General features: G+C 43.8%; 1 protein-coding gene across 6 annotated transcripts in view; it reads left to right on the top strand.

Annotated features, from left to right (window-relative positions):
• Nucleotides 1-27,414, top strand: part of rgl1 (ral guanine nucleotide dissociation stimulator-like 1) — a 237,719-nt gene that overhangs the window by 186,033 nt on the left and 24,272 nt on the right. For all 6 annotated transcript variants that reach the window (XM_067990725.1, XM_067990724.1, XM_067990727.1 and 3 more), the window contains 7 exons: nt 5,501-5,709; nt 8,348-8,425; nt 12,951-13,144; nt 15,698-15,831; nt 17,922-18,137; nt 23,787-23,890; nt 24,578-24,662. In XM_067990725.1, the coding sequence (XP_067846826.1) occupies nt 5,501-5,709; nt 8,348-8,425; nt 12,951-13,144; nt 15,698-15,831; nt 17,922-18,137; nt 23,787-23,890; nt 24,578-24,662 (1,020 nt within the window). The remainder of the gene's footprint in view (nt 1-5,500; nt 5,710-8,347; nt 8,426-12,950; nt 13,145-15,697; nt 15,832-17,921; nt 18,138-23,786; nt 23,891-24,577; nt 24,663-27,414) is intronic.

The following is a 27,414-nucleotide window of genomic DNA, read 5'->3' as shown; positions in this document are numbered from 1 at the left end:
GGTTCGTGCTTTATATAAAAGTTCGAGCCAGGCTGCCCAAAGAGGGGTAAAACTTCCCTTGCCCTCCTTTTCCCCCCCACTCCCAAAGACAATTTATATTCCAGCTGGGCACTTGCCGGCGTGAAGGAGTCAGAATTTAATATGGGAATGCTTGCTGCCATTTGAGCTGTTGGGAGTCTGAAGTTCTTTGATGTAATGTGTTCAGTCCCTGATCCCTTTGCGCACTCTACCATATCGTTATGTGTAGAACCAAACTGAATAATCGCTCAGCCTGCAAGTGGCAGAAGCCTTGCATTACACTGGCTGTGGAGTGAAAAGTGTTTTCTCTCTCTCTCTCGCTCTCTCTTTTCTGTCAGCTCAGCAAATGTTTTACAATTTAACTTCGCTTCCAGCCAAGTCAAACTTGCTTTCAAGAGTAATTAGATTTTTCTAAAAACAATATTGTTGGGAAATGTGAGGTCTATGATAATGTAGCAGAGAGTTCAGACATGATTGAAGCCAGACTGATCAGCTTCCTGTTGCGTGCTGTGGCCCGGGGCAGCAGAACGCAGCTCTCTGCACTTAATCCCACAATGTGGAAACTCGCTGGACTGAGTTAGAAGCTGTTTTCTGCCAAAGAGTTTCCCGGCCCTTCTGGTGACTGGATTGAAGTAGAAATTGTAAACTGGTGGGTGGGCAGATGAAGAATTTAAGACTGAATGAATGTTTGTTTACTTAGGATTATGGTTTGATATTCTTGCGGTGTATCAAAAAAAAACCCCAGCAAGTTTCAAATTTGTGTTTTTTTGCGGGGAAAGGTGTTAACTTAAATATATATATTATTAATCTAACTGCCACCACCGTTGCTTCATAATTAGTACTTTCTTCACTTCTGGATTTGTTCAGACCTGATGACCACGCAATCAGTTGAAACGATAATTTTTTTTAATAGTTGATTGAGCAGTTCGCTCTGGAACAGTTTGATTCAAAGTGTACAGGGTTTGCTGAAGAACTGAAACTACTGTATGCACTTTCAGAAAAGGGCGGTTATGTTGAAAATCCGACATGTGCTGAAGATGATGATGTCCTCTGTATTCTGACTGTAACATGTCAAGGTGGATTGTTGAAACGTGCGTGAAACAAGAACGGAAAATGACGGTAACACACACACGGTGGGTCTGTGAGCATCTGTGGCGAGAATGGGCAAGCTCATGCCTCGGGTACGAACCCTTCTCCGCAGATGCTGACTGACCCGCTGTGTGTTGGCAGCATTTTCTGTTGTTGCTCGAAACGCGTGTGATCTTCACGACATGCACAGCTGAACAAACACATTAGTAGAAGGAAGAGGGTCTGCGAGTGCCATTGCCGTCGGCCCACCAGAATCTCTCCGGCACCGGGCGTTTGCATTTCGGTTGAGGACATTTCAAACTTGATGTCCATGGGCTGTGGAATAAATAACAGCTGGGAGCTAAATGGTTTACTTTTGAACCTGGAACAAAAATTATGATCCCACGTTTCAGATGATTAAATAGTTTCAAACAGAAACGTGAGACTGATTGCAAGTGCAATATGAAATACAAGACTGATTACTCCAGAGTAAAATTGCAAGCTACAGGAAAGAACATGTGCACAATTATTGACAAGTGATCTGTGGTTAATCTGATGGTGCAAAGAGTTTATTGACTGAAGAAAGAGATGTGATTTGGCTCAAGTTGGTGTTTGGAGTTTGCAGAAGGCTATCAGAACCGCAATGCGTCTAACACAATAATATCTGATTTAGCTAACAGTAGAGCTTTCAGTACCAGTGCTCTTTTTATATTAAAAAAAAAGTACGGATAAATTTGAAGTAAATCACTTTTTTTGTTTCTGTCTCTGTTGATCGCTGACATTGAGGAACTAGCCAGGAGGAGTCAGTGGGCATGACTGTGTGTGGGAGCTGAACTAACAAGGACAGAGAGTTGAAACGTCCCAGGTTAATGGCTGGCTGGCTCCAGTCATCATTCCATTCCCTCATTGTCAGCTGCAATAACCCCTCCAGGCCAATTCCCTTGAAATCACTGTTCAGTTTAAAATAAAAACACAAAAATATTCAAGAGAAATAAAAGATGATGGTAATTCTTTGTGAAGTTTGATTTTTGAAATAAAATCTCCCCCCACCCCCTTCCTGGGTGTGTTTCCACAGGCCAGTTATCCATGTGATCATTTTTCAAGTGCGAGCCTGGATAGGATATCAGCAGGCCATTCGACCAGGACAGGGGAGCAGGGGTATTGCAACAGACCGAATGTAAATGTACACTTTGCAGCGGGAATTACTGGATTGCAATCGTAAGGAGCCCTAGTTGTTCTTTCTCTTTCCCCCCCCCCCCCCGAGGCTAATTGTAATACCCAGACTACTGCCCTAGCTGGAGAGCATTGAGCCTGGGACATGCAATCTTCTGGGTCAAGAGGGGGGCTGCTTCCTTTTTCTTTTAAAAAGGATAATGATGACAGTTGCTGGGAGTTGACTTGGAGGAGTTAGTGCACCTAACATTACGAAGAAATGGAATTGTCAGTGGGCTGGTCATTTATCTGGGATGTTTCAGCTTTAACCGTAAAAGTATATCTTCATATTTTTATTAATACAGTACATGAAGTGGCCAGCTACTTTCTAATGCGACTGAAAGGGTCCATATTCAGGGGTTGCCTCCCTATCTCTCTCACCTCTTCCAGCCCTACGACCATCCGCGATCTCTACGATTCTCCAATCCTGGCCTCTTGCCCATCCCTGGTTTTCATCGCTCCGCCATTGCCGGCAGTGCCTTCAGCTACCAAGGCCCTAAGATCTGGAATTGCCTCCCTAAACCTCTCCACTTCACTACCACTCCTGCTTTGTCACTCCTTAAGTCACCTGTCATATCTCTGTGGCAATGTGACAATTTTTTTCTGTTTTTTTTTGTTCATCGGATGTGGGCGTTGCTGGCAAGGCCGGCATTTATTGCCCATCCCTAATTGCCCTTGAGAAGGTGGTGGTGAGCCACCGCCTTGAACTGTTGCAGTCTGTGTGGTGAAGTGCTGTTAGGTAGGGAGTTCCAGGATTTTGACCCAACGACAATGAAGGAATGGCGATATGTTTCCGAGTCGGGATGGTGTGTGACTGGAGGGGAACGTGCAGGTGGTGTTCCCATGTGCCTGCTGCCCTTGTCCTTCTAGGTGGTAGAGGTCGCGGGTTTGGGAGGTGCTGTCGACGAAGCCTTGGCGAGTGGTTGCAGTGCATCCTGTGGATAGTACACACTGCAGCCAAGGTGCGCTGGTGACGAAGGGAGTGAATGTTTAGGGTGGTGGATGGGGTGCCAGTCAAGCGGGCTGCTTTGTCCTGGATGGTGTCGAGCTTCTTGTGTTGTTGGAGCTGCACTCATCCAGCAAGTGGAGAGTATTCCATCACACTCCTGACTTGTGCCTTGTATCTGGGGGGAAAGGCTTTGGGGAGTCAGGAAGTGAGTCACTCGCCGCAGAATACCCAGCCTCTAACCTGCTCTTGTAGCCACAGTATTTATATGGCTGGTCCAGTTAAGTTTCTGGTCAATGGGGACCCCCAGGATGTTGATGGTGGGGGATTCGGCGATGGTAATGCCGTTGAATGTCAAGGGGAGGTGGTGAGACTCTCTCTTGTTGGAGATGGTCATTGCTTGGCACTTGTCTGGCGCGAATGTTACTTGCCACTTATGAGCCCAAGCCTGGATGTTGTCCAGGTCTTGCTGCATATGGGCACCGACTGCTTCATTATCTGAGGGGTTGTGAATGGAGCTGCACACTGGGCAATTGTCAGCACACATCCCCATTTCTGACCTTATGATGGAGGGAAGGTCATTGATAAAGAGCTGAAGATGGTTGGGCCTGGGACATTGCCCTGAGGAACTCCTGCAGCAATGTCCTGGGGCTGAGATGATTGGCCTCCAACAACCACTACCATCTTCCTTTGTGCTAGGTATGACTCCAGCCACTGGAGAGTTTTCCCCCGATGCCCATTGACTTCAATTTTGCTAGGGCTCCTTGGTGCCACACTCTGTCAGATGCTGTTCTGATATCGAGAGCAGTCACACTCACCTCACCTCTGCAATTCAGCTCTTTTGTCCATGTTTGGACCAAGGTTGTAATGAGGTCTGGAGCCGAGCGGTCCTGGCGGAACCTAAATTGAGCATCGGTGAGCAGGTTATTGGTGAGTAAGTGCCGCTTGATAGCACTGTCGACGACACTTTCAGTGACTTTGCTGATTGAGCGTAGACTGATGGGCGGTAATTGGCCGGATTGGATTTGTCCTGCTTTTTGTGGATAGGACATAGCTGGGCAATTTTCCACATTGTCTGGTAGATGCCAGTGTTGTCGCTGTACTGGAACAGTTTGGCTAGAGGTGTGGCTAGTTCTGGAGCACAAGTCTTCAGCACTACAGCTGGGATGTTGTCGGGGCCCATAGCCTTTGCTGTATCCAGTGCACTCAGCTGTTTGTTGATATCACGTGGAGTGAATCGAATTGGCTAGAGACTGGCTTCTGTGATGGTGAGGATATCGGGAGAAGGCAGAGATGGATCATCCACTCGGCACTTCTGGCTGAAGATGGTTGCAAACGCTTCAGCCTTGTCTTTTGCACTCACATGCTGGACTCTGCCACCATTTAGGATGGGGATGTTTACAGAGCCGCCTCCTCCCGTTAGTTGTTTAATTGTCCACCACCATTCACGACTGGATGTGGCAGGACTGCAGTGCTTTGATCTGATCCATTGGTTGTGGAATCGCTTAGCTCTGTCTATAGCATGCTGTTTAGCATGCATGTAGTCCTGTGTTGTAGCTTCACCAGGTTGGCACCTCATTTTTAGGTACGCCTGGTGCTGCTCCTGGCATGCTCTTCTACACTCCTCATTGAACCAGGGTTGATCCCCTGGCTTGTTGGTAATGGTAGAGTGAGGAATATGCCGGGCCATGAGGTTACAGATTGTGCTGGAATACAATTCTGCTGCTGCTGCTGATGGCCCACAGCGCCTCATGGATGCCCAGTTTTGAGATGCTGGATCTGTTCTGAATCTATCCCATTTAGCACGGTGATAGTGCCACACAACATGTTGGATGGTGTCCTCTGTGTGAAGACGGGACTTCGTCTCCACGAGGACTGTGCGGTGATCACTCCTACCAATACTGTCATGGACAGATGCATCTGCGACAGGTAGATTGGTGAGGACAAGGTCAAGTTGGTTTTTCCCTCATGTTGGTTCACTCACCATTTGCTGCAGGCCCAGTCTGGCGGCTATGTCCTTCAGGACTCGGCCAGCTCGGTCAGTGGTGGTGCTACTGAGCCACTCTTGGTGATGGACATTGAAGTCCCCCATCCAGAGTACATTGTGCCCTTGCTACCCTCAATGCTTCCTCCAAGTGGTGCTCAACATGGAGCTTGTTAAGCGCCTTGGGACCTTTTACTACATTAAAGGTGCTATTTAAATGCAAGTTATTGTTGCTGTGCCTTGACCTGAGTTTTTTTTTCCTCTCCCTCCAGGTGGAAGGAGACCAAGTACCTCCAGGTCACACCATCAGTCAGTTTGAAACATGTAAAATCCGGACAATTAAGGCTGGGACCTTGGAAAAACTGGTAGAAAATTTGTTAACTGCTTTCGGAGACAACGATTTTACTTACATCAGCATATTTCTGTCAACGTACAGAGCGTTTGCTTCTACAGGACATGTATTAGAACTGCTGCTGGACAGGTGAGAGAAAATACATGGTATCTCTTTGGAGAATCTTTTATTCCACTGCCATTAAACAGTCAGGTTGTTATTTTTATGCCATTAACAGAATTCAAACTTTTTCATGTATGTGAGTAATTCATCCGCTCCCATCATGTATTTCCATCTGTCCTCTTCTTGTCTCCACACTGCGGTCCTTCAGGAAGATGGACAACAGAAATGCTCCACAGGCATCATCAAAGCTGCTCTTTAATGGCTACTAGGAGCCGCAGGCGCACAATAGCTCAGTGAGGTGGGGTCGATTCCCAGATCGGCTGCTTATTTGCAAATTCTACTCCCCTTTCTCTCTTCCCCAGCCTGCAGTTGAACCCCTCCCAAGAGTGTTTCTCTGGCGCCGCTGCATCTATCGGTTTGGAAATGAACCACTGAAGCTCACCTACTGGAAATATCAAAGTTCACACCGGTCATAGACTGGGATTCGCACCTACTTCTCCACCAGGGAGGATAGTGCTTTGCTACTCGAGATGCCACCCCAGCTCTTCAACTGTACCCCCTCAAATCTTTTCTCCACTCGGTCCATCCCTTTGGTGGAATGCCGTGCAGTCCTTTCCTTTCTGTTGCCTTGCAGCAATCGTTGCTACATTCCTGGCTGTAGACTTGCTTGAACAGAGGGGATTCAAAGGCTAGCTGAAAAATAATGCCCACTGATTAATATGAGAGTGGTTATAGTTGGTCTTTGCGTCTACTGATTGACGTTTTTACCAGAATTCACTAGCAATACGCGACTCTGCTCGTGGTCAATACGGAAAAATGTTAAAATCTCATAAGTTTTCAACTTTCTTTTATACTTAAAACGTTTTTGTATGTTTTTGGTTTTTTTTGAGAAAAATATCTGACTTTTTTGGCCCCATCATTTCCATCCTCCTGTTTCCTATAGAAATTATTCACTGTCGCACAACCTTCCTGCAGCATCATGGATGGAATAATTTGGGTTCCGCATTGCTCTATGACCCCCTCCTGATAACATTGTGAATAACCAGTAGGTTGTATCTTTGCAGCGAAGCAAGCCAACTAGGCCAGTCCCCTTATTTACATCCCTCAATTCTTCCCTCCCGCCCCCCCCCCCCCCCCCCCCCAAAAAAAAAGAAGCATGGTGAAGCACTCCATCTAGTGGTTTGGGATAAAACTGAATAGCTCATAACCTTGGACCTCAAATCCACATCCACCTGATTTGAAGTCAAGCAATGTTATGTCTCGGCTACCAGGCTAAGCTCTTTTGAAACCTGTGCTAAACTTCCTCTTCAACTGCAATGCAAACTTGTATTTTTTATTTGCTCTTCTCTGGCAATCTCTTGTTATCGACGTTTGTTTGTTTTTGATAAATTTTTCAATATCTAAATTATCTTGTCTCCATGCCAACGCAATGTTGAGTGTAAACGGTACAAATTTGGAACTGTGCAGTGAATGTTCGAGAATGATAGCCAGATGCCTGTGTTAACTTCAACACAGTGATTGTGGCATTCTGTGTAAGGCTCATGTACGTTTGGGTATAAATTGGAGCTCGAGTGCCGCAAATTGTACCCTGGACATGTAAATGTCTGAGGGGCAAGGTTATTTTCAATAATAGGGGGCTTTAAGACTGGCTTAATTAAGGTTAGTCAACTGAACACAAAGAAGCAAGCTTCTATGTGAAACCTGTTTACTGGATGTTGGGTAAATAAATTTCTGCTTATAACTGAAATATGCAAGATGTCACTTACAATTCTGCAACAGGAGTTAAAATACTTTGTAAACTTCGGTTTCTCCGTCTCATTTTCTACTTCTTTACATTCTTTACATTCCTGTGCCCTGGATGTTGACTGAATTGTTTGCCAGTTTGTGCTTCAAGAATGGTTAATTGTGGTTACTGTTCAGAACTCTCGGGGCACAAGAATTTGCACCGCTACTGAGCTCATACCCTTTAATTGATGGGCTCAGGCTTGAGAGGGGCGAACTGTAGTCAGGAAAATGTTTTGACCCAAACTTTTTACGGTTGTAAAATTTAAAATAATTGGCAAAAGAACCAGAGGGAAGATGAGAATTTTTTTGAGCAGTGAGCTGTTATGATCTGGAATGCACTGCCCGAAAGAGTGGTGGAAGCAGATCCAATAGTATCTTTCAAAAGAGAATTGAAAGTAATTTTTTCTCTTTGAAATATATAAGACTTTGGAGAAAGAGTGGGGGAGTGGGACTAATAGGCCAGTTCTTCTGAAGAGCTGGCACAGGCACAATGGGCTGAATGGCCTCCTTTTGTGATTCTATAAGATTCTGTGATTCTAAAATTGAAAATGATGTAACCATAATGAAAAGGGGGAAACAGTTCCTCTCCCCCCACAAAGGTTTCCCAAACACTTATTCATGAATATTTGTATCATTAAGCAAACCGAAGCATGCGGAGAAATAATCATGTCAATGCTGTGCAATGTTAAAATATGATCTTTCAAGAGAGTATCCTATAAAATGCTAAATAGAAGTTGAAGTGAAGAGCTTGAACAAAACCAGCTGATCAAGGCTTAATACTGAATCCAGTGTCTTCAGGTTGTTTTAATGGCTGGCAGCCATTTGTGGATGGAAGTGCTTGTTTAAAATTGCTTAACTTGTGCTTTATGACCAATTGCAGGTACGGAAACTTTGACTGTCTAAACTGTGAGGAAGATGGAGGTCAAAGTTCTCCAGAAACGCGAGCGGTAATCAGGAAGTAAGTTCAATCCGATGTGTGACTAAAGCATGCTTCATTTAGAATGCAACAATGTGAAAGGAAATTGCTAGAGAGCCAGCAGTTCCTGTAAGATTACATAGGAACTTCCTTATGAAGACATCCCATAGAAATGCAGTGAATACCATTCCATACTATAGTAATCACCTTAAAGAAGGCTGCTTGACGGTCTCCCTAATTTGCATTTTTCTTAGATATTAGGGAGTTTTAAAAAAAAAGACTTGTATCAACATAAACATCATATCTAAAACTCTTCGATGGAAAATTGCTTGCCCTTCACTTTAAAGGTCTTAAGTTGTTTACCTCAGATTGACGTTTCTGGTCTGTGCAGCAAGGCTAAAGTATTGAAGAAATGGGTTTCCCTCCTACTTCCCCCCACCCTCTACTGTGTCCTGCAAACTTCCTGTGAAAATTGGGGAAAAAATCTCAATCTAGTGCAGTCAAACATCAGGATACCTGTCCTTGGTATCCCTCCAACTCTATGTTGCCATTGAACCGTTTCACATTGTCTCCTAATCTAACTCGGCCAGCTGGCTCCTGAATTCATGGAGTCAAGTACCTTGCCCAAGTGGTTATTCATGTGCGAGTCTTGATCATTAAGTGCTTTCAAGGGTATTCGACTGCAGGCAACATCATATCCTGTCCTCGCATCCACACGTGAAATTCTGCAGAGATTAATGGGAACCCTGGTCACGTTTTTGCCTCCCAACCCAGAGTGCCAAGGTCATTTTACTGCCCTGGATCAGGTCAGTTAACTCCATAGAGACCAGGGATTAAACCCAGGGTTATTCTGGTCTGTATAGCCTGTTGGCTAAACTAACTGAACTATTGGAGAGGAAAGAAAAACATCAAAAAAGCAGCCACTAATTCAAGCTCAATTTCACATTAACTTCAAAATGAATTTGGGCATCGTGCATACTTGCCACACTTGGTGCTTTTGATCAGCCGTTGAGTTGGGAATTGTGTGCGTGGTAACGATTGAATCGGCAATGTACTGTAAAACAGCTGGATCTTTCCGGGTTTGAGAGCGCTAAATGTAGGGCCCTAAGTTTGGGGTTGTGTGTGCAGATTCTTTCTCCTCACTTCTCTTGTCTCCTCTTCCGCCCCCCCCCCCCCCAAGCCCAACCCCCAAAAGGAACAGGCAAATACAAAAAATCCAAATATTAAAAAGTTGGGTTTAACCTGAAATCGTTCAATTTGGATTCTGATTTTAGTTTGCTTTTGTTGGGCAGAGACTTTGGACTAGATCTGAAGCATGATCAACTGGACTAGATTAGGGCTTGTCGAGCAGGAAAATTTGGAAATAATTGACATAATTTGATTTTATGAAGGATTCGGGTCAATTTACATCGTTAAACCAAATGATTTTATAAAGTTAATGTGTGAGAAATGAGGCTTCCGTTTTTGGATTTTTTTTTTTGTTGAAAGGTTTTTTGATGCTCGCTCTTTCCCTCCCCTTTGATTGCTCAGTGAGTTTCACCAATGATTTATTGAACTGTAAAAACCAGGAAAGTCCTAGGTTTGGATCCCTAGTCTGTACTTGGTTGATTTGAGCCAGCATGAAAGCTGGGCCTCAGCATCCGTAGGCGGGGAGAGAAAAATTGGCTATGGTTCCATTCTTGATTATTGTTCAAAACTCCTGCTCTCCATGTGTTGTGATTTGAAGTTGAATTGTTCCAATATAAGTTTAAAATCATAAAGGATAACATTTTGTAAGTGGTTTGCTCACAGATTACTTTTACTTTCTCGAGCTGAGATCTTGCCTGTTTGTTGTCGTTTCAGTAAGTGAGAAATTTAAATACACAAAGGACCAAGGAATAGAAAAGTTGCTCGTGAACAAATTCAAAGCCAAATTTGTATAGTTTTAGTTATAGTAAAAATGGTCACTTTGAAGGAAAGGCAGTTGCAGGAGAATGTTTGTTCAGATTAATAACTTGTACCTTTTGCAACTAGCAAGCAATACCAACTGGATTATACTGATGTAAATAATTAACCACAGATGATCGAACATACAAAAAATGATGGACAGGAAAAGACTTACTTGTCCACCCAGCCTATCCCATACAGTTGTGGTGCTTTGTGCATCACAATAAAGATACTCCCCGCACACCCGGAGCCATGTGGTGATCTGGGAGAGGCTAAAAACCCAGGCAAATCGGGCGAGGGAAAGAATCTTGAAAATTCCTCTGAGGCGATCAAAATTATTGGGCCTGATTAACATTACAAGATATTTACCTCTTGTGCAAGGAGATATGTAGTGATGAAGTGCATGAGGGGGGCAAAATTACTAGATTCCTAGTTGAGAAAACTGTAATTCGTCTTGAAAAACTGTGCTAGTTGGGCACATTATTTCACAAGTTAACTACTACTGTAATCCTGTTTTTTTGGGTGTGGAAGGAGGTCGTAAACTAGATCCATGATGTTGTTTCTTTATTTTCAACAGCATAGTGGTTTTCAAGATGTAAACGTTGTGTTTAGTTGAGCAAATGTCAGCAAAGTAAATGTATGTATAATTATCCTGCACTCCGGAATACTATTTCTGAAAATATTTTCTCCAATGCCACCATGTCCAAGAGTATTTTCTGGGTGTTGTGGCTTCAGGAACTGATAGTTTCAGGGATTGAAAGGAATGATAATGAATCACTAAACTAAATAATGTAGTACAGTGTAGCTGATTAGAGGTTTCAGATGACTCATTGGGGACATACTCATTTGTTGATGAATGTGTCGGAGATGGAGAGTTTATTCCAGTGGGACTGCAAAAGAGGGCTTTGGGCCAAATTTCCTGGACTGCACGGTACTGATTAAATGCTACCACATTGTGAATCAGCAGGGTCGAGCCTCTTTAGCTCAGTAACTTATTCCCACCTGGGGATGCTGTCGATAGGGTACAATCTCTGGTGGTGACCTCTTGAATTGATCTTTTTAAACTTTGCCTGGAGGGTCAACGGTTGAGTGTTTGTTAAAGTCTGTGTAATGTGACGTCATGAGCAGTTCTATAATGGCCAAGGAAAAGAGGCTTCCTTGACTCAACAAATGAACCCTGGCTTCTTCCTTGGGTCACGTTTCCATTGCGTTTAATCACAGAGGCACTGTTTGCTTTGGGAAAGATAACTGCTTTGAAAAAAAAGGAAATATCCTCATCCTTGTGTTCAAATCCCCTCATGGCCTTGCCCCTCCCTATCTCTGCAACCTCCTACAACTCGGATTTCTGCGTGCCTCCAATTCTGACCTCTTGTGCATACCCGATTTCCTGCGTCCCACCATTGGCGGTCGTTCCTTCAGCTGTCCAGGCTTAAAGCTCTAGAATTCCCCCCACCCCCCCCCCCCCAAACCTCTCTGAATCTCCACTCCCCTCTCCTCCTTTAAGACACTCCTTAAAACCTTTCTCTCTGTGGCTCGATGTAAAATTTTGTTTGATAACGCTCTTGTGGAAGTGCCTTGGGATGTTTTATTGCATTTATATAAGCACCTTTAATGTAAGTTGTTGTTGCCTGATGGGTATGCTAACATTGAAGTTCAAATGCAGTTGCCTACAGTAAAATGCAATCTACTGATTGCAAGACTGACAGTATGTCACTTCATGCTGCTGTTTTCAAACTGACCTGTATGCCTTGATAGCCAATCTGATTCACCACCCTTAAAAATGTGGGCCATCGGGGTTTTGGAAACGTAGAAGAGCTTTTATCCCTGAATCTAACCCATGCCAACTGAGCTGAATGATGCTGATGTCAAAATAGCCCCTTCAATGCAAAATGTTGCTTAAAAATATGTGGCATCTTTTCGGGCAGCACCAAGTTTTCACTGTGTGGGGTACTGCAGACTCCCAAGTGAAACCATGTTATTACAGCAGCATTTTTAGTCTCTAAGTCTCAGTATTTGCAAGTAAATTGTATGCTAATTATGTGAAGAACATTACAGTTTTGAAGCTTTTTCTTGCCCAAATAAAATTCCTGTAACATAACCCTCCATAAACTTAATCTCATCGAAAACTCTGCCTCCCATATCCTAACTCACCAGGTCCAGTCAGCCTGTGCTCACTGACCCAAATTGGTGCCCGGTCCACCAATGCCTCGATTTTAAAATTCTCATCCCAATGTTCAAATTCCTCCGTGACCTCACCCCCTCCCTATCTCTGCAACCTCCTCTGGGAGCTCTGCACTGTTATTCTTGCCGTCGTCATCATCATAGTCATCGTTGCTGGGTCAAAAACCTGGAACTCATCCTAATAGCCCTGTGGGAGTACTTTCACCGTACGGATTGCATGGTAGTGGGCCTTCAAGAAGAAGGCCCACGACCACTTTCTCGGGCAACTCAGGATGCCAGCCTTGGTAGCGGCACCATATCCCGAAAATGAATTTTTGAAAAAAAAACACCCATACTCCTAAGTTTAAAATTACAGCATTAGGTGTTGCCAAATTATCAGTTAGCATTCTATTTTGTTTATCCTGTGGTCTGGGAATGTTGTGAAACAGATACGGATTCCACCTTGCATGTATATTTCCAGCGCTATAGCCTCGATTCTGCGAGCCTGGCTGGACCAGTGCTCCGAAGACTTCCGGGAAGTTCCGAATTACACATGCCTCCGGAAGTTACTCTCCTACCTGAGACAGACGATGCCAGGCTCTGATCCTGAGCGACGGGCCCAGAACCTCCTCAAGCTGTTTCAGAAGCAAGAACTGACAGAACAGGAGCTGGACAGTAAGATCAATCTTTATGTTGCAAACAAAAGAAAAGATAATTCAATTTTTTTTTTACAAGGGAGGGGGTGGGGGAATGTTCCCATTTTGATCTTAATGGTTGTGAATACAATTCTGGAGCGGATTTTAAATTCATCACTCAAAAATTAGATTATGCCATGGATGAGGGGTAACGTCAGAGCTAGAAACACTTTCACTACAAATCTCATTCCCTTCAGAAAAAATTCTGTTCCAGTTGCTGTATTGGAAACCCCCTCAAGTAAAGATTTATGTACCGTTTAAACTATTGCAGAAGAACCAAGGGGAAATTTGGAGAAATTTTTATGACTAGGATTATTAGAACGTAGAATACTTTAGCACAAGTAACATCATTTAAGAGGGAATTGGATAATCATTTGAACACTGAAAGGATCTGGAGAAGGGATCGGAAAATGAGATTGCAGTAGATGGGTCCAGTTGAAGAGTTGGGACTAGCAAAGGCATTTTTGGTCAACTGGCTGCCTTCTGTGGTTGTAATTTCTGTGATTCAAAGTGAAGCATCTTTATAAATAGCTTGAATTGCAGCCAACTAAATTATTAACTCTGTGGCTTGACAGTAACTCCATGATATTGAGTAATTGACTCACTGTGAAGGATAATATGGTTTCATTATGCAATGGATTGTGATGGAATTATTCAAATTAGTACGTGACACTTTGCCACTTAGTTCATAGTGGTCTTTTTATATCAGTGTTGTCCAATAGAAAATCGTTGACTAGCCACACACATGGCTACGGCAACACCATCTTAGCCACGTGCACTAATTTTAGTAGAAAACGCCTCACATACACACTCAATTCAGATAAATGTACACCTCGTGTGTATTTTACTGAACAAATATCTATCAGCATTCAACAACCAAGGAAGTAAAGCACTCGGTGATCAAAAAACACTCGCGCACTCTGTTATTAGTCTTGCCATTTTACCAACAAATGCATACAAAGTTTAAAGTACATATGCATAAGTCGTGTGAATTGAGTATTGAAATCACATAATCAATGACCGTGTCAATTGCTAATTTTTCATTTACTAATCAGAAATATAATTTTCTACATCTGGATTCCCAATTCACCATGTGGTTAACATATTGGAAAAGTTTTACACATCGTAACATAACACTGTCTTCGATCTCGAGCAAAGCGTGGATACTGTAAAATGTTTCGTCAATTAAAATTGATATCAGTGTGTCGTAGTTAAAGACAGAATTTTTTTTTTTAAAAAGTTTCGTTTTGAGTTGCTATTGAGTCAGAACTAAGTTTTAACTAACTGCTGTGACTGCATGTTAAAGCACCAGTTCTCTTTCTATCTGCATCCCTGATCAGAGGATAGCAAAAGTAATTGCACATAACTATCTGAAGCATCATTATATGGTCCATGCCAATAATTCCTGTTGGTATTGATTTTCTTAAAAAAAAATCCAATAACATTCTCTGGATTACTGTGGAACAGAATTAGTATGCCATTTGTGAGCAAATTGGTCTGGTTCACTGTATAATCTTCCTCACTAATAGATGAAGCCAGTTTTCCAGAATTACCCAATTGTATATGTATGCACTGATGAAAGAATCAGTTCTGATTGGTTATAGTGATGTGTCCAAAAGTTCACTCGGTCACAATGTGTAAAACTTTTCTGTTTTGAATGGAATTCTGAAGTAAACTAATTCAGGACACCCACTGCATACCCATGAGTTCACGGAGAGTTTGCCACTCTCCTGGGTTTTCCTTTTGGATTTTTGAAATTACTTCAGAATTTATAGTTCAGTTAAGTGGATTAGAAAGAAATCACACAACGAGTCCTGTGCTGATGTTGACTGGAAGAGGCTCCATTTCGTGTTTTGTGCCACATACTTATTTTCCACTCAAGATCTTTTAATTTTCTGTAAAGCCTAAATCTGTCCAAGAATCAGAGAGGCTCTTGCAACACTTCTCACGCTTTTGGACAGGATCCAGGAAACATTTGCCCCTCTTTTTTCCTCCCCCCCCCCCCCCCCCCCCCCCAAACCTCTCAACGGGTTGAGATTATATAATGCGCAAGAGCAAATCATGCATAATTCGTCTCGCCCTTGAGCTTATATTGTGGTCCTGATTTCACCAAGCAGGTTTTTCTGTGCAATTTTTTTTAAACTGTTGCTGTCGATGGTATTTTTGTTGTGATCTATGATTTACTGTATGGCAGGTTGTTTTAAAACGGGAACTGTTAGTCAGTTGCAAGACTAGTTCAAGCAACGATTGGCTCCCCATCCATCGTGTCTGCTTAATAGGAACACATCAATAAATTAAATGGTTTCCGTGCCACTTGAGTGTTCCCATTAAGAAGCTTTGACTACAATATTAATTTTACATCTATTTTTTATCTAGATTTTGTAAGAAAACTGATTACCTTTTTAAACCAGTGCACAATTTCCAATCATGCAAGTTTGATCCAGTGCTTTTTTTGTTAGTTGTTTTGTGAATTGTTTTAAGTGCTGTGGCCAGTGAACTTGGGCACAAAATAAATGTCTTGTCAATTGCACAGATGGTTACCATGGCAACATCACTTTCAGCCTGGGAGAGGAAGGGGATGTAGAGATAGATGGAGTTGAAGAAAAACAGGATTTCCTCTCCTTCCCATCGGACACAGTGGCAGAGCAGCTGACTTATATGGATGCTGTAAGTAAACAAGAATTTGGGGCCATTTTGTCAGGGCGATTGCTCAATTACTCTAAACGTGATGTTTCAGTCTAAAGTAAGCATCCCAATCTCTCCTCACGTTGTTAATACTATTAGTGCTGCGTCAGTCACCATAACTCAGAGTTCACTTCACAATGCAGCGTTCTAAGGCTTCAAAACATGTTGTTTGACATGTGACTTCGATATCAAGATTGGAATGTCCGTGTCAGTGAAAACCTCAACGGCCTCCTTTGTTTTTCTGAACATGAATGTCATGTGAAATAACTGGCTTGGGAGAAGATTGAAAACCCCTTATAGTAATGTCAAACCAAATACTGGGCTTCTACACAATGGATAAGTATGACCCCATGGGTTAGGTTAAAATTACCAACATGGTCGTCTCCTCAAAACAAAAAAAAAGTTTGGTAAATACATTTTAGCAAAGACCATGGTCTTTGGGTCTGTAAGTTAGGGGTATAGTGTCATTGAAACTCTTTCTTCACACAAGTCTTAGATTTATAGATTTTTGGGAGAAGGGACATATTTTATAAATAATAGCATTATGCAATTTGAGCTCCTTTAGCCAAGGCCTGCCATCCATCTCTGCAAACATCACTGGATCCAGGTAGCAAAGTACCTGTAGGTTCAGCACCATTGGCTCCCTCCCCTTCCGCATCTACGTGCAGCCCCTTGGCGGCATCATTCAGACATGGGGTCAGCTTCCACATGTACGCTGATGACACCCAGCCCTACCTCTCCTCCACCTTGCTTGACCCCCCGCCCCCCCCCCCCACTGCCGTTGTGTTGTCAGACTGCTAGTCTGATATCCAGTTGTGCATGAGCTGCAAGTTTCCTCCCATTGAACATGGGGAAGTTTGAAGCCATTGTCTTTGGCCCCCACCAGAAACTGCGATCCCTTGCCACTGATTCCATAATCCCTCCCCAACCACTGTCTCAGGCTGAACCAAACCGTCCACATTCTCAACGTCCTGTTCAACCCTGAGCTGAGCTTCCGACCCCATACACTCTCCATCATAAAGACTATTCACTTCCACCTCGAACATCACCCGTCTTCGTCCTTACTTCAGCCCATCTTCTGCAGAAACCTTCATTTCTGCCATTTGTCAACTCCAGATTCGACTGTTCCAATGCTCTCCTGGACTACCTCCTATCTTCCACCATATTAAACTTCAGCTCGTCCTATCCTGCACCAGATCCAGTTCACCTGTCACCATTGACCAACATTAGCTCCCTGTCTCCCAACACCTCCAGTTTAAAACTCTCATCCTTGTGTTTAATTCCCTTCACGGTTTGCCCCTTCCAATCTCTGTAACCTTCTCCAACCCTACAATCCCCTTCCAAATTCACCTTTTCCCTAACTCTGGCCTTTTGTGCATCTCTGTCCCACCAGTGGCAACCATGTCTTCTGCCTAGGCCTCACGCTCTGGAATTTCCTCCCTAAGTATTTCTGCTTCTCTGTTTATGACCATCCTTAAAACCCATCTCTTCCGCCAAGCTTTTGGTCACCCCATCTAATAATTCCTTCTTTGGCTCACCTTCCGTTTTTGTGTCTGTGAAGTGCCTTGGGATGTTTTTCTACGTTAAAGGAACTATACAAATGCAAGTTGTAGTTGCTGTTCTCTCTTGCCTTATTTTTGACCTCCTTTCCCAAAGCTATTTGTTTTGCTCAGAAAATACTTCTGTTCAGGCAGTGATCTTAGTTTTCATTTGTCTAACCGCATATGAAAAATGCAGTGTTGCTTTGCAATTAATTTTAATTTCAAAAATTATATTTAGTGATTATAGTTGGTGTTACCAAACGTTTTAATTCTTGCGTGTGTCTCCAGTAAACAGTTTAAAAGTATGTAGTCTGGTCAAAAATAATCTTTGATTTCATGGTGTCTGTGCATATTATATCTGTGGCTATCATACATTGTAGGCTGCTGGCAACCCACAGCTTTAACTGTTTTGTTGCAAAGCAGCGAGGTTAATTGTCCCTTAAATGCACAACTATTTGTATTTGTACTTCAGTGTTTAAGTGCTAATGGAAGCATCTTTAGTCTTTTTGGTTTATTTTATATTTTGATCAGGAACTGTTCAAGAAGGTTGTCCCCCACCACTGCCTGGGCTGCATCTGGTCCCGGCGGGACAAAAAGGAAAACAAGCACCTGGCGCCTACCATCCGGGCCACCATCACTCAGTTCAACGCCCTCACCAAATGTGTCATCAGCACCATATTGAGGGACCTGCAGCTGAAGCCACAGCAGAGAGCCAAAATCATCGAGAAGTGGATTGACGTTGCCCAGGTAACGCATTGCTTATCCAGTAAGCCTAGGTGAAAGGCCGAGACCCACTGTGCGGGGCGCCACAGAGGTTGAAGAGAGCCCTGTAAGGCAAGACCAGGCAGATCAGGTCTAGGTGATTAGGTATTGCCAAGCTCGGGTTTTGAAAGCACGTTAGATTGTAGGAAGGGGAAGACCCTGGGGAGGTAGGTTTCCAAGGAAGAAGAGTTGAAGGTTTCTGTAGAAGGGTGAATCCTGGTAATTCCATAATGCCGAGAGCCTGGAAGCTTAATCAGTATAATTTATGTTCCCTATATGCTAGAAATTATATCCCTTAGCCTCAAATAACGGAGTAGACTGGATAACAAGCTCCCCTTAATTCGCAGAGCCTATTACTGAATTTGTTTTGCTGGCTCTTGTGCATTTGCGATCCCGTGGTCACATCGCAGTCAGGCATGACTTAATTATACAAAATATGTGGCGTCCGTGTGTCTGGTTTTTAACTGAAATGCTTTGCCGATCATCTTACATTTTTGAAAATGCTATGCCATCGTTGGTTGGGCTCTGGGTCAAGACCTCTGCCCTGTCTAACTAAGTCGAGGCTTTCTTCACTTTTGATTTCCTTGAGGAAAAATAAAATTGCAGGACTTCTGAAGAGATTGGGGTTACGTAGCTGACATTTCATGCCTCACTTAATGCTTGCATTTGAAGATTGACTTTTTTTTAAAAACTGGAGGAATAAAGCAAACTGATTTCAGATTTTTAATTGCACTTCAAAAATGAATTGTAAACAATTTTACAACAAGTTATAGTCCAACAAATTTATTTTTAATTCCACAAGCTTTCGGAGGCTTCCTCCTTCGTCAGGTGAACGGTGTGGAAATGACATTTTCGAATCCTTCGCATTTTAAAATCACAGAACAATGCCTGGTGATTACTGCCCGTTGCCAAGGCAATCACACTGAGCAGACAGAAAGGTGTCACCTAAAAAGGCCACCGAATATACAAACCCCCAAAAAAGAGAGAGAAGGAAGACAGTCAATGACCCGTTATATTAAAAACAGATAAAATTTGTTCGCTGGTGGGGTTACGTGTAGTGTGACATGAACCCAAGATCCCGGTTGAGGCCGTCCTCATGGGTGCGGAACTTGGCTATCAATTTCTGCTCGATGATTTTGCGTTGTCGTGTGTCTCGAAGGCCGCCTTGGAGTTTGCTTACCCGAAGGTCGGTGGCTGAATGTCCATGACTGCTGAAGTGTTCCCCGACAGGGAGAGAACCCTCCTGTTTGGCGATTGTTGCGCGGTGTCCGTTCATCCGTTGTCGCAGCGTCTGCATGGTCTTGCCAATGTACCATGCTCTGGGGCATCCTTTCCTGCAACGTATGAGGTAGTCAACGTTGGCCGAGTCACAGGAGTGACTGACTCTCTCTCTCTCTCTCTCTCTCTCTCTCTCTCTCTCTCTCTCTCTCTCTCTCTCTCTCTCTCTCTCTCGGGGGTTTGTATATTCGGTGGCCTTTTTAGGTGACACCTTTCTGTCTGCTCACTGTGATTGCCTTGGCAACGGGCAGTAATCACCAGGCATTGTTCTGTGATTTTAAAATGCGAAGGATTCGAAAATGTCATTTCCATACCGTTCAGCTGACGAAGGAGGAAGCCTCCGAAAGCTTGTGGAATTAAAAATAAATTTGTTGGACTATAACTTGGTGTTGTAAAATTGTTTACAATTGTCAACCCCAGTCCATCACCGGCATCTCCACATCATGGCTACCATTGACACCACAAACTGCCAGCTCACAGTGGAAAGGATATCCAAGAAGATCGCGCATTTAGACACAGACATCAAGTTTTTACAGAGCTGCAAGAAAGCAGACAAGATCCCGAAAGGACTACAGATCACAAACCCACTCAAGTCCACATACAACTCGGATTACGCTGAGAGACTCTGCCGTCGTACCTCTCGCACACTCCGCAACCATCTCGTACACCAACTCTACAGCAGACGCCGCAACCTCGAAACTAAGATAGAGTCCATACTCTCGACCTGTACTCAGGACACAGCAGACCAGCTACGATATACCGCCAAACAGACGAGGCAACGGAACTACGCTGCCTACATGAAAACCAAGAGCAGGAAGCTTGAGAAACTCGGCATCACCACCAGCATCGACCAAGCTTCCCCTGGTACCACGGTTGCAACCACAGGGAAGTCTATCGTCAATTTGTCCGACCACACCCTTCAACCAGACGAAATTGAAGTTCTCAGCCAAGGGCTCAATTTCGGCCCCACTACCAAAATGGACCCCACTAGTCTCGCGGCAGACACAGAGGAATTCATCAGGAGAATGAGGCTCCGTGAATTCTACCACAAACCAAGATTTCAGCAGCGAACCCAATGAGACAATCAACGATCCAGAACAGCAGACAGAGGGATCCGCGGTACAGCAACCGAAGAGGAAAGAGTCTCACTGGACTCCTCCAGAGGGTCGCTGCCCTAAGCTTGACATGTATGCTCAAGCTGTCAGGAAATGCGTCTATGCCAGATTCATCAGCCGCACTCGGAAGACAGTCCAGAATGTCACCCGAGCACAACGCAACGCCATCAAAGCTCTCAAGACCAACCGCAACATCGTCATCAAACCAGCGGACAAAGGAGGAGCCATCGTCATACAGAACAGAATGGACTATTGCAAAGAAGCATACCGACAACTGGACAACCAGGAACACTACAGACGGTTACCCACAGACCTGACCAAAGAACACACCCATCAGCTCAACAAACTGATCAAGACCTTCGATCCAGACCTTCAAAACATCCTACGCGCTCTCATCCCACGTGGGAGACTTCTACTGCCTCCCAAAGATACACAAAGCCAACGCACCCGGACGTCCTATCGTATCAGGCAACGGAACCCTGTGTGAGAACCTCTCTGGATACATCGAGGGCATCCTGAAACCCATCGTGCAGGGAACCCCCAGCTTCTGTCACGACACTACAGACTTTCTACAAAAACTCAGTACCCACGGACCTGTTGAACCAGGAACACTTCTCACCACGATGGACGTCTCGGCACTCTACACCAGTATCCCCCACGATGATGGCATCGCTGCGACAGCATCAATACTCAACACCAACAACAGCCAATCTCCGGAAGCCATCCTACAACTCATCCGCTTCATCCTGGATCACAATGTCTTCACTTTCAATAACCAGTTCTTTACCCAAACACACGGAACAGCCATGGGGACCAAATTCGCACCCCAATACGCCAACATTTTCATGCACAAGTTCGAGCAGGACTTCTTCACTGCACAGGCCCTCCAACCAACACTATACACCAGATACATCGACGACATTTTCTTTCTATGGACCCACGGTGAGGAATCACTAAAGAGACTACACGATAACATCAACAAGTTCCATCCCACCATCAAGCTCACCATGGACTACTCCTCAGAATCAGTTTCTTTCTTGGACACACGAATCTCCATCAAAGACGGGCACCTCAGCACCTCACTCTACCGCAAGCCCACGGACAACCTCACGATGCTCCACTTTTCCAGCTTCCACCCTAACCACGTCAAAGAGGCCATCCCCTATGGACAGGCCCTGCGAATACACAGGGTCTGCTCAGACGAGGAGGAACGCGATGGACACCTACAGACGCTGAAAGACGCCCTAGTAAGAACGGGATATGATGCTCGACTCATCGATCGACAGTTCCGACGGGCCACAGCGAAAAATCGCATAGACCTCCTCAGAAGACTAACACGGACACAACCAACAGAGTACCCTTCGTCATCCAGTACTTCCCCGGAGCGGAGAAACTACGCCATGTTCTCCGCAGCCTTCAACATGTCATCAATGATGACGAACACCTCGCTATGGCCATCCCCACACCTCCACTACTCTCCTTTAAACAGCCACCCAACCTCAAACAAACCATCGTTCACAGCAAATTACCCAGCTTTCAGGAGAACAGCGTCCACGACACCACACAACCCTGCCACGGTAACCCCTGCAAGACATGCCAGATCATCGACACAGATACCACCATCACACGAGAGGACACCACCCACCAGGTGCACGGTTCATACTCCTGTGACTCGGCCAACGTTGTCTACCTCATACGTTGCAGGAAAGGATGCCCCAGAGCATGGTACATTGGCGAGACCATGCAGACGCTGCGACAACGGATGAACGGACACCGCGCAACAATCGCCAAACAGGAGGGTTCTCTCCCTGTCGGGGAACACTTCAGCAGTCATGGACATTCAGCCACCGACCTTCAGGTAAGCATACTCCAAGGCGGCCTTCGAGACACACGACAACGCAAAATCGTCGAGCAGAAATTGATAGCCAAGTTCCGCACCCATGAGGACGGCCTCAACCGGGATCTTGGGTTCATGTCACACTACACGTAACCCCACCAGCGAACAAATGTTATCTGTTTTTAATATAACGGGTCATTGACTGTCTTCCTTCTCTCTCTCTCTCTCTCTCTCTCTCTCTCTCTCTCTCTCTCTCTCTCTCTCTCTCTCTCTCTCTTTTTGGGGGTTTGTATATTCGGTGGCCTTTTTAGGTGACACCTTTCTGTCTGCTCACTGTGATTGCCTTGGCAACGGGCAGTAATCACCAGGCATTGTTCTGTGATTTTAAAATGCGAAGGATTCGAAAATGTCATTTCCATACCGTTCACCTGACGAAGGAGGAAGCCTCTGAAAGCTTGTGGAATTAAAAATAAATTTGTTGGACTATAACTTGGTGTTGTCAAATTGTTTATAATTGTCAACCCCAGTCCATCACCGGCATCGCCACTTCAAAAATGAAGTCAGCTATTAGACATTGAATAAGCATAGTCTGCCTCCCTCAACGGCTGTAATGCATTAATGTTTCTATTTTATTTTCAATTTTTTCTTTAGCGTATTAATTCTTAGTGGTATACGATGCCATGTCCATACAATTGCCCTCCAACATCTCACCTAAATGGCGCTTCATCATGTGTTTACCCAAAGCGCTGAATGTTGGAGGGAAAAGCAGGGAGGGGAGGAGGAATCACCTGAATACTCTTTCCCTCAGGAGTGATTGGATAGAGATCAGGAGTGGGAACCCTGACTTTTTTTTGTTTCTTTCTCTCTGCCTCCGTAGGGCTAATGGCATTGAGGGAGCTCCCGCTATTGTCCTGGCTGAGATTAGCCAACTCCATATCAACAGTTTTATCTTAGTGCACATGCAGTTAATAAATCAGATGATGCTTCTTGGGTTGCTCTTTGTCGGACATTCCTATTTATTGTCCCTTTATCAGCAGAATACAATAAGTGGGAAGACCTCTCTCTCCCTCTCTTCTCCCTGCCCCCCACCCCGGCCACTTAAAAAAAAAAGTCTGATGTCTTGATCATGTCATTCTGAAACTTCCTTCAGTGTCACTGATCATAGCTGTAGACCACCTGTCAAAAGTTGGCAGACGATGAACTGAAGAGGTTGTCGTAGAGGAAAAATAAGTGAATAACAAGTTTTCAGTTGCCAAGAAGTGTGAAAATGTTTTTCCATGAAATCTGTTTTTAATGCTGTTATTTTCACAGCTGACCCTTTTCATCGAACAGTTCAAAAGCCTGAGGTATCAGGAAACCAGCAACCACTGATATTTACACAGAACTCTCTCGTTTTCCTAATAGGAATGCAGGATTATGAAGAATTTCTCCTCACTCCGTGCCATTCTTTCAGCCATGCAGTCGAACCCCATCTATAGATTGAAGAGGGTTTGGGCTACTGTATCGAAGTAAGTTCCCCTTCTAAGATAGCCATTAATATTTTTAATTAAAATGTGGTGGTAAGATGCTGGTTCTATCCAGAGCTTCCTTGAACGATGAGTTTCAGATCCCAGATATGTTGACAGGGCTACCAGAGGCACTATGGTGCACCCCTAACTGCTGTCTCATTGCCAGAAAGACATCTGTCATTCCTTTGGCTAAAGAATGAGGAGTTGCTGAGGGATTGTTTTCAGTAGAATAATGCTGTTTAACAGCTTAAATTTCAAACTATTATATTCCAATACTGACCTGTGAGTAGGTGTAACTTTTTCTGATGTGATTGCCACAAAATTCTCCCTCTGTGGATATGCTGCGCCCAGTGACGTAAGATGGTGGTTTGTACAAGATGTTAAAAGCACAGAAAACACAATCCTTTGTCTCCCAAAGAAACATGCCAAATCTTTTGAAGTATGCGCCTGTAGTTTCATCCCTGTGCCACAGACAATTTGGTTTTGTCCAGATTTTCAGGTTTCTCGGAGGTTTCTCTTGTTGCCGTGAGATTTGACCAAGGGTAGCTAATGACGTACGTGGTATTTGGTTCTGTGCACCATCCTCCATTATCTCTGCTACCTCCTTCATGTCAGAGCCCTTTACAACAGTTGGCACAATGTGCCTCTATTCTCTCATGACTAATGTGCCTCTATTCACTTCACCAGAGACAGCATGTTGATGTTTGAAGAGCTTTCGGAAATATTCTCCGATCAAAATAACCATCTGACAAGTAGAGAGCTGCTAATGAGGGTAAGATGTTGCACTTGGCCCAGTGTTTCCATTTTTGTGGGGTGTTCAATGGTTTGAAAAAGAAACAGTAACGGGTTAAATTGATGGCAGGCTGCATATGGGTGTTGTCAACCAATCTAGCATGAGGGGAAATGTGCACTGTGTACTGGGTGGTCTGGCTTGGCTCAATTCTTCAAAGCCTGTGTCAGTCTTGATACATATAATGGAGGTGGATATTTTTTTTTAATAAACAAACTTCTAACTTAAGTATGCTGCCAATGATGTAACTTTAGTAATGAATACTGAGAAAGAGAATCTATCTTGGAAATTTGAACTCTTTAACAAAGTATAATGTGGTTTTTGTGCCAATATTTTTCCCTCTTTGCTTTGTGCACAGGGAGGGCCTTGTAATTAAAATCCAAGGTGGAGCACTTACATATTTAATTGGTTCCCATAAGTAATTATTAGTTCAACTATCACCTGCTTTTCTTCATTTTCCTTTTTATTCTGAGAAGGATTAGTAACTACATGGGAACCAGGCCATATTTATAATCTAATTGCTTTGTTTGCTGAATATTTCAGACTGTAACAATCTAATTTCATGCAGTTTATGAATATTTTGTACCAAAATAATCATAAATTTGAGCATCTGGCATCTTACTCAGAGTATAGGGGTCTCTAAAGAGGCATGTCCCGTGCCCCTTTAGAGACTGCCATACTCTGAGAATGCGGAATGTGCTCTAAGGGCTAAAACCAGTTTAACAACTTTGTCTTCGGTCTGCATGTCAAAAATATATAATAGATTTTTGATATTACCAGAATATTTTGAAAGCTCCGAAGGGCAGCTAAGTATTGCCAAGTAAGAGTTTCAAAAAAACAAACCTGACTAGAAATACACATTTACCACATTTTGGACTTGGCATGCAACAACTGACTTTGGGTATGTAAAGGCCAAAGCGCGTTCAATCACATTGAGAGGTTTGGAAGGCTTGCTTGTTTTTGAAGTACGTGTGTTTGGTTTGATTGTGCAATGCCCTGCTGTCGTTATACAAAAAATAAGTTGATGTAACTTTTTTTTTTGACCTGCTAGGCTTGGCAGTATGACAGTAATTCAGTTCAGCTGAATTGTATTTGTGTCTTTTTATATAAGAACATGATTCACCTCCAGTACATAGTGCACATTGTTTTATTAGATTTCTAGGAATTGCAACAACTACTTTCTCCTCCTCCTTCCCCTCCCTCTTCTTCTCCTGCTCCTCCTCTCCCACCACCACCAGTGACGTCTGCCGAGCTGTTTTTATTCAGTGTTTTGCTCCTTGAACATTTTTTTTCCTCCCCATTTAAACAAATCACTCACTTTATCGATTTGGGTTTAAGTTTTCAATAGGGTGGGGGGAGGCTAACCTAAGCAGATATAGTAACTGTTGGTACAGATACTCGCTAGTATTTAAGAAAATGGTACGGAGTGCTTATGCGAAGGATGTGCCCATCCCTAGGGGACTGCATCTCTCAATTCGTAAATATGTGGAGTATTTTATCTTGACGTCCCTGCTAAGTTTTACTTATTTGATTAAACTGACTGGCAGCGAAGTCACTGAGCTGAAACAGGACTTCCGGGAGGCCTAAATTTGCTTTTGCTTCTGCTTCTCCTATAATAGAATATTCATGATTGTTTTAAGTAGAATGAATGGTCTGAATGCCCAGCACAGTCATCAAGAACGTGAAATAAAATCCCACAATCATAAAATGGCTTTTCTGCCAGTCGTAGTGAATGTTCATTGTGTCTTGTGCTGTTTTAGGGAAAATTAAGGCACTGCACAATGCCCTGTGCATGAAATATAACATCCGCTGGGATGTTTCTCGTCACTGTTTGGTACCGAGGAACCATCGTTTTTGGCCCCCACCATAAGCTCCCTTCATTGTTCAGACTGAATCGCACTGTGAAAAACCTCGGCATCCTGTTTGACTCAGAGCTGAATCTCAAACCCCTCATCATCTCCATCAACAAGATCACTTTACTTGCACTTTCGCGATATCACCCACCTCCACCCCTACCTCGCCCCACTGTCCCTGCAACCCTTGTCCCCGCTTTTGAAAGCTTGACTAGGTTTTTCCAACGTCCTCCTTGCTGGCCTCCCATCCTCTACCCTCCAAAAATTTAAACGTGGTTTGCACTCAGCAGCTTGTACCCAGTCCTGCTGCAAGCCCATCTCTCCCCTCACTGACCTATGTTGGCTCCCTTTCCCCTAATGCACTGAATTTAAAATACTCATTTTTCAAATCTCCTGGTCATACCTATCTCTGCAACTTCCTCCACCCTTTTATCCCCTCCCAACGCTTTGCCCAGCTCTACTCTTTTATACACCCCTCTCTTCATTGGTGGCAGAGCCTTCAGTTGCTTCAGCCCAACTTTGGAACTCCTTCTTTAATTTCCTGTGCCTCTCCAATTCTCTCTCCAGCTTTAAAAACCCGGTGAAAACCCATCTTTTCAATCGAGCTTTCAGTCATCTCTCCGAACTCTTTCATCATGGCTCATTGCCCATTCCTTATTATTTGTTTCATTCCTCCACTTGCTAAATGACTAATCAGTCCTAGTGTTGGTTAATTAGAAAAAATCTTGGTGCCGAATTACCACACCGCTGTTCATTGTATATAGGACAGAAAATAGTCAAAGCTTGGGTTTTCTGTTTAATTCCTAATCTATTTCAGATATAGTCAAAGCATTTTTTTCTGTATTTGAAGAGGACTGAATGCAGTATTTTTATTAGGAGAT

The sequence above is a fragment of the Heptranchias perlo genome, chromosome 9 (assembly GCF_035084215.1).
Source record: "Heptranchias perlo isolate sHepPer1 chromosome 9, sHepPer1.hap1, whole genome shotgun sequence".
Classification (NCBI taxonomy): Eukaryota; Metazoa; Chordata; class Chondrichthyes; order Hexanchiformes; family Hexanchidae; genus Heptranchias; species Heptranchias perlo.
The sequence above is the reverse complement of the archived record's forward strand: the minus strand, read 5'-3'. Positions and strand labels throughout refer to the sequence as shown.